Consider the following 7279-nt stretch of genomic DNA (forward strand, 5'->3'; position numbering starts at 1 on the left):
AGGTGGTAGAATTTGAATCGTGGTTGTAATTTACATGCCTTGCTCCCATGCTCACCATTACTCAGGCATTATCTATGCAAGTTCTCCAAAATTCACCTCATGCATAGGTAGGGAAAGCTAATGTTCATTACTGTTGGTCAGTTGTAATGCTAAGCCAAATTTAGCATGTCATTTATTTCAAATAAACAATATATTAAATATCTTAGTAGTTTCTCAATTTACCCAGAAGAAGAAATTGATAGGGGAGTTAAGTAAATGGCCTCAGGCCACACACACTGATAGATACAGTTCACAGTTGGGATCTGTCTTTCCCAAATACTTCTCTTTTATAGCTACATGGTGCTGAGTCTCACAAGCATTTATGATCCTATTTATTCTTTTTTTAATTTTTAACACAAAATATTTTATTTATTTATTTTTACTTTTTTTCTTTCTTTTTTAAAATATTTTTTATTTTATTGATTATTCCATTACATTTGTTCTATTCCCCCCTCCATTCCCCTCTACCCTGCACAACCCCTCCCCCACCATCCCCCCCTTTAGTTCATGACCACATGTCTCAAGTTCTTTAGATACTATATTTCTCCTACTATTCTTACCCTCTCCCCTATCTATTTTCTATCTATGGTCTATGCCACTTATTTTCTCTACCTTCTCCCCTCTTCTTCTTCTCCCACTCCCCTGTTGCTAACCCTCCATACGATCTTCATTTCTATGGTTCACTCCTGGTCAGCTGTCCTCTTAGTTTGCTTTTGTTTTAGGTGTGGTTGTTAATAACTGTGAGTTTGCTGTCCTTTCACTGTTCATGTTTTTTATCTTCTTTTTCTTAGGTAACTCCCTTTAACATTTCATATAATAAGGGCTTGATGATGATGAACTCCTTGAATTTGATCTTATCTGAGAAGCACTTTATCTGTCCTCCCATTCTAAATGAAAACTTTGCTGGATAGAGCAATCTTGGTTGTAGGTCTTTGGTTTTCATGTCTTGGAATACTTCTTTCCAGCCCCTTCTTGCATGTAAGGTCTCTTTTGAGAAATCCGCTGACAGTCTGATGGGAACACCTTTGTAAGTGACTGTCCTCTTATCTCTTGCTGCTTCTAGAATTCTCTCCATTTTAATCTTGGCTAATGTAATTATGATGTGCCTTGGTGTGTTCCTTCTTGGATCCAACTTCTTTGGGACTCTCTGAGCTTCCTGGATTAACTAAGTACAGCCTGAAGAGAACTGTGTGGTCCTTCACTGGATGACAATGAAGTTAGATTACTTGGGTGCATAATACAAACCTGGAGTCACTAAGCTGAGTGAAAATAATTTTTCAGAGAGACAGATATTGAAGAGATTGATATGTGGAGCAGCAAAACTCATAACTGTGGGTATTTTCCCTGAGCTACAAAGGGCACTATGCAGTTTCTTTTCCTGCTGCACCATCACCACCAACAACAACAAAAAATACAGAAAGAGCACTAAATGAGGTGAGGAAAGGAAAGGAGATAATTTACAAATTCCCAATTCTACAACCTTTTATATGCCAAGGGAGCCCCATTAGCCAATATCTTCCAACAATTCACAAAAACTAATAAATTCCCAATATCACTCAACTCCCCCCACCATGCACCCTCTGGAAACCACCATTCTATTCTCTGCTTCTATGAATTTGACTGCTTTTGATTCCACTTATAAATGAGATCATGCAGTATTTATCTCTTTTCAGACTGACTTATTTCACTTAGCATAATGTACAACGTTTTAGGCATGCATGATGAGTAGTTCCTGAGGTCCAATGTACAGCATGGTGACTACAGTTAACAATGCAGTGTTGTTCACTTTTATTTGCTAGGAGGGTGGATCTTAAATTCAGTCGTATCATCACATACACAGCAGTAAAATGAAAGGATATCTATGTGGAGGTGATAGATATATTAATTTGCTTAATTGTGATTATTTCACTATATATATGTATATATATCAAAGCATCAGGTTGTATACTATAAATATATACAATGTTTATATGTCAATTTTACTTCAATAAACCTGTTTTTAAAATAACTAATAAATTCCCAGGAAATAAGAGAGGAAAGGCATAAATTCTACTAGCTATCCGTTTCTTACTCTAATGGACAAGAGTAATGATCAATAATATCAAGTTAGATCTCGTGATTTATACTAAAGAATTGCAAGGAAAAGAGAGAATACCTGTACTAGAATGTAATTCAACTTATCAATAACTTACCAAGCACTTATTGCCTGCAGGGCTCAAGAGTGTGGGGCTCAAGATTAGGGGGCTGGCATCTGGGAATAAATCTGTCTCTTATACAGATGAGCAAATGTTGTTGAGACAAAACTTTTGCCTGTTGAGGAGTTTCTCCAGAGCCCCCTTCATGTCCCTGTTCCTTAAACTATAAATGAAAGGGTTCAGCAGTGGAGTGACCACTGTGTACATCACAGAGCCAATTATGTTCTTGTTACTGGAGGTGCTGGATGAGGGGAAAAAATAGACCCAAATAATTGTTCCATAATAAAGAGATACAACAGAGAGGTGGGAGCCACATGTAGACAAAGCTTTGCAGATGCTCTTGGTAGATGGAACCTTCAGGATGGTGGCCCCAATGCGGACATAAGAGATCAGAATGCATATTAGTGGGAGAGTAATGACAACCACTCCTACTGTGAAAATGACAAGCTCATTGAGGGAAATGTCTGAGCAGGAGAGCTTGAGCAGGGCACCAAGGTCACAGAAGAAATGGGGAAGAGTGTTGTCAGCACAGAAGGACAGCTGGGCCAGGAGAAGGGTGTGGGATAGGGCACTGGCACAGGACAGGATCCAGGACACAGCCACTAGTAAGGCACACAGTGCCTCACTCATGATGGTCATGTAGTGGAGGGGGTGACAGATGGCCACATACCTGTCATATGCCATTGAGGTGAGAAGGAAGCTGTCCAGGTCAGTAAAAAATATGAAAAAATACATCTGTGCTATGCAGTCTGCATAGGGAATGGATTGATCCTGAGTTCGCATGCTCATTAACATCTTAGGGACAGTGACAGATGAGAAAGAGATGTCAGTGAGGGCCAAGTGGCTGAGGAAGAAGTACATGGGTGTGTGTAGACGGGAGTCCAGCCTGATGAGCAGGATGATGAGCAGGTTGCCCAGTACTGTGGTCAGGTACATGCCCAGGAACAGGGCAAAGAAGGTGCCCTGGTGCTCTGGCCTGATGGGCAGCCCCAGGAGGAGGAACTCGGATACGCTGCTCTGGTTGTCCTTCCTCATGGACCTCCCCTTTCAGCTGGGGATGAAAGGACAGTGAGAAAAGTATAATCAACACATGTTTGATCCTAGGATGTGTCCTATATTAAGTGACATTGATTCAATTAAATGTAAAATGCAGAGTTCTCTAGTGAAGAAACTCTGTGTCTTCAGTGGAAGTCAGGCAAATGTAACTTAGGTTGTAGATGTTTCCTAGGCCCAAGGTTTGATGTCTTTGAGGAAGGTATGGAACTATACTGGGGATTATAGGCAGGACATAATTGGGAAGGCAGCTGGCTATACTCATTTACTGACGGCTCACCAGAGTGATGATTGTGATATCGCTGTCCTAAGGAAGAAGTAATAAGTGACTTCACAAAGAGCACAGAAAAGTGATGAACACCTGAGCATACCCTCCCACAGGCATGCACACACCTGCTCCTGACAAAGGACCCAGTTCTGCCTTGAATGTTATGCTGAATTCATCTAGCCTCTTGGAGTAGTGACTAGTCTTTCCGCTTCTCTGTGGGACACCCAGGGACCGGATTGCTGGATCTTAAACCTCTCACTGACACCAGAGGGTAACAGCACAAGCTTGGAGTTCACTCTTCTCAATTCATCAGCTTCAGAAATGGAGATGAGGAGACCCCTCTCTATCTATCAGGGAATGGACCCAAGGGACAAAGCAACAGGTTCTTGGTTAGAGACCTGCATTAAACACATCTTAATTGCTCAGTCTTCTTACTCCCTGCAGGACAGGTGCCCTAGGGCAGTGGTCCCTAAACTTTGCTGTTGAGCATAATCACCTGGGAGCTTGTTAAAGATGCTCTACCTCCAGAATTGCTCATTCATGAGATCAGGGCTGAGGTAATTCTGAGGCAGATAGGAAACTGTGAGGAAACACCATCCTTAGAAAGAACATCAGGGTGGATGCCCTGCAAGTGTGAGACCAAAAGATGTGCGAAGACCTCCTTCCTGCCCTTCCCTGCCAGATTTGTGTTTCTCCCGGTTAGTTAGCTCATAACTTGGGGGTGTGAAGAGGGTTTTTTCTCCCCAGTGGATACTCCTTTTTGGTTTACTGCTTACAAAATGAATTCTGCTTCATGAAGGAACTCCAAACAATGTAAACATGAAAACAAAGAATAAAGTACTCAGCCTTCCATTATTATCTTTGTCCTTCTAAAGTGTTTTTTATTCATAAATTTTTATTTACATAAGTAGGATGTATTTAAACAGTATGTTATAGCTTTCTTTTTCCACAATGACTTATAATATTTGCATTTTGTATGTAAATATAGACATACAATACAAACAGTGTAAATATACCAATTTACTTGAAAATATTAATTTGGGGGAATGCCTACTGGTGCAGTCACTGTGTAAAATAGTATGGAATTTCCTCAGAAAACTGAAAATGGAACTGCCTTTTGACCCAGCAATTCCACTGCTGGGATTTACCCTAAGAGCCCTGAAACACCAATCCAAAGGAACTTACGCACCCCAGTGTTCATAAGCAGCACAATTTACAATATCCAAGTGCTGGAAGCAACCTAAGTGCCCATCACCAAATAAATGGACCAGAAAACCATGGTATATTAACACAATGGAATTCTATGCAGCAGAGAGAAAGAAGGAGCTTATAACCTTTGTGCCAGCATGGAAGGAACTGGAGAGCATTATGCTAAGTGAAATAAGCCAGGCAGTTTTGGACAAATACCATATGATCTCAGCTTTAACTGGAAGATAACAAAAGGAAGAAAGCAAGCAAAATATAACCAGTCATTGAAATTAGGAACAATTTAACAATAGCCAGAGGCGAGGTGGGAAGAGACAGTGGGGGGAAGGGTATTCAGGAACTACTATAAAAGACACATGGTCAAAACCAAGGGGGGGGGTGGAAGCAAGGAAGGGAGGTGGGTTTGGAGAGGGTGGTAGAGAGCCATGTGGAGAAAATACAACTGTAATTGAACAACAATAAAATAATTTAAATTAAAAAATGTTAATTTTAGTCATTTTTTATTGAATTAACAAAGATTTACTGTGAAACTCTATTATAAAGATTACACTAAACCTGGAAGTCTTCTCTTTTGCTAGTTGTCCGATCAAGGCTACTTCAGTATCTCCAAAGACATCCTTTTTAATGGGCTCCATTGTCTTCGTTTCTTGGTGCCTGGGTCTTATTCCTTTGCAGAGAAAAGAACCTAACTTTGAAAATGCCCATGGGAATACGTGGAGAACACAAGCCCAAGTGGAACCCTGTGGAAAGACAGGCCACAGAGCGGATTGTTTTCATTTACTTGTAGCCTAAGTTTAAGTCTGTGTAATGAAATGAATAAGGCCAAGTTGCTGTTTAATATTTGACACATGTCAAATATCAGTCTCTTTCTTTTTTTAAAATTGTTTTTTTATTTAATTATTTTTCAAGTACAGTTTTTTGTCTTTTACTCCCATCCCAGCCCACTCCCCCCAGTGCACCCACCTTCCTCCCATTTCCACCCCTCTTAGTTGTTGTCCATGTGTCCTTTATACTAGTTCCTGTAAATCCTCCCCCTTTTGCCCTGAAATCCCCTCCCCTATCCCCTCTGGTCACTGTCCCCCTGTTCTCTATTTCAGTGTCATTGTTTTTATTTTGCTTGCTTGTTTGTTTTGTTGTTTAGCTTCCTGTTGAAGGTGAGATCATATGGTATTTGTCTTTCAATGCCTGACTTATTTCATTCAGCATAATGCTTTCCAGTTCCATCCATGCTGTTGCAAAGGGTAGGAGCTCCTTCTTTCTTTCTGCTGCATAGAATTCCATTGTGTATATGTACCACAATTTTTTGATCCATTCATTTACTGACAGGCACCTGGGTTGCTTTTAGCTCTTGGCTATTGCAAATTGTGCTGCTATGAACATTCGGGTGTATAGGTTCTTTTGGATTGGTGTTTTAGGGTTTTTAGGATATAATCAAAGCAGTGGAATTCCTGGGTCAAAAGGCAGTTCCATGGAAAGCATTATGCTGAGTGAAATAGGTCAGGCATTGAAGGACAAATACCATATGATCTCACCTTTGACAGGAAGCTAAAGAATAAAACAAACAAGCAAACAGAATAAAAACAAAGACACTGAAATAGAGAACAAGTGGGCAGCAACCAGAGGGGTGAGGGAAGGGAATTTAAGGGGAAAAAGGGGGAGGGATTTTGAGGAACAAGTATGAAAGACACAGGGATGAGGACTGGGGGAGGGGAAATTGGAGGGAGGGGGGAGGCCGGGTGGGGGGGGGGATGGGAGAAATAGATAAAAAATGTACTTGAAAAGTAACTAAATAAAATTTATTATATAAAAAAAAGGCAGTTCCATTTTTAGTTTTCTGAGAAAATTCCATACTCTTTTCCATAATGGTTGTACCAGTCTGCAATCCCACCAACAGTGAACTAGGGACCCCTTTTTCCCACAACCTGTCCAACATTTGTTGTTTGTTGCTTTGTTTATGATAGCCATTCCAACTGGTGTAAAGTGGTATCTCATTGTGGTTTTAATTTGCATCTCTCTGGTAGCTAGAGATATTGAGCATCTTTTTAGGTCTCTCTGGATCCTATGTATGTCTTCCTCAGAGAAGTGTCTGTTTACGTCCTTTTCCCATTTTTAATTGGGTTAGTTGTCTTCTTAGAGTGCAATTGTATAAGTTCTTTGTATATTTTGGAGATTAAACCATTGTCTGAGGTATCATTGGCAAATATGTTTTCCCATACAGTTGGTTGTCTTTTTAATTTAATACTGTTTTCTTTAGCTACGCAGAAACTTTTTATTTTGATGAGATCCCCATTTGTTTATTCTTTCCTTTATATTCCTTGCTCTAGGGGACATATCAGTAAGAATGTTGCTCTGTGAAATGTCTGAGATTTTCCTGACAATGTTCTCTAGGACTTTAAATGGTGTCACGGCTTATATTTAAGTCTTTTATCCACCTTGAATTTCTTTTGGTGTATGGTGTAAGTTGGTGCTCGAGTTTCATTTTTTTGCACATAGCTGTTTAGTTCTCCCAACACCATTT

General features: G+C 40.1%; 1 protein-coding gene across 1 annotated transcript; it reads right to left on the reverse strand.

The window, feature by feature from the left end:
• Positions 1-2309: 2309 nt before the first annotated feature.
• LOC128627162 (olfactory receptor 1J4-like) lies at positions 2310-3269 on the reverse strand. Its single transcript, XM_053663747.1, has one exon. The coding sequence runs from the start codon at positions 3267-3269 to the stop codon at positions 2310-2312; it is 960 nt and encodes a 319-aa protein (XP_053519722.1).
• Between the last annotated feature and the right edge of the window lie 4010 nt (positions 3270-7279).

The sequence above is a fragment of the Artibeus jamaicensis genome, unplaced genomic scaffold, assembly GCF_021234435.1.
Source record: "Artibeus jamaicensis isolate MK-2021 breed Jamaican fruit bat unplaced genomic scaffold, CSHL_Jam_final contig_3275, whole genome shotgun sequence".
Taxonomy (NCBI): domain Eukaryota; kingdom Metazoa; phylum Chordata; class Mammalia; order Chiroptera; family Phyllostomidae; genus Artibeus; species Artibeus jamaicensis.

Coding starts and splice junctions, on each gene's coding strand:
- LOC128627162 (XM_053663747.1), bottom strand. CDS start 3,269: ATGAGGAAGGACAACCAGAGCAGCGTATCCGAGTTCCTCCTCCTGGGG.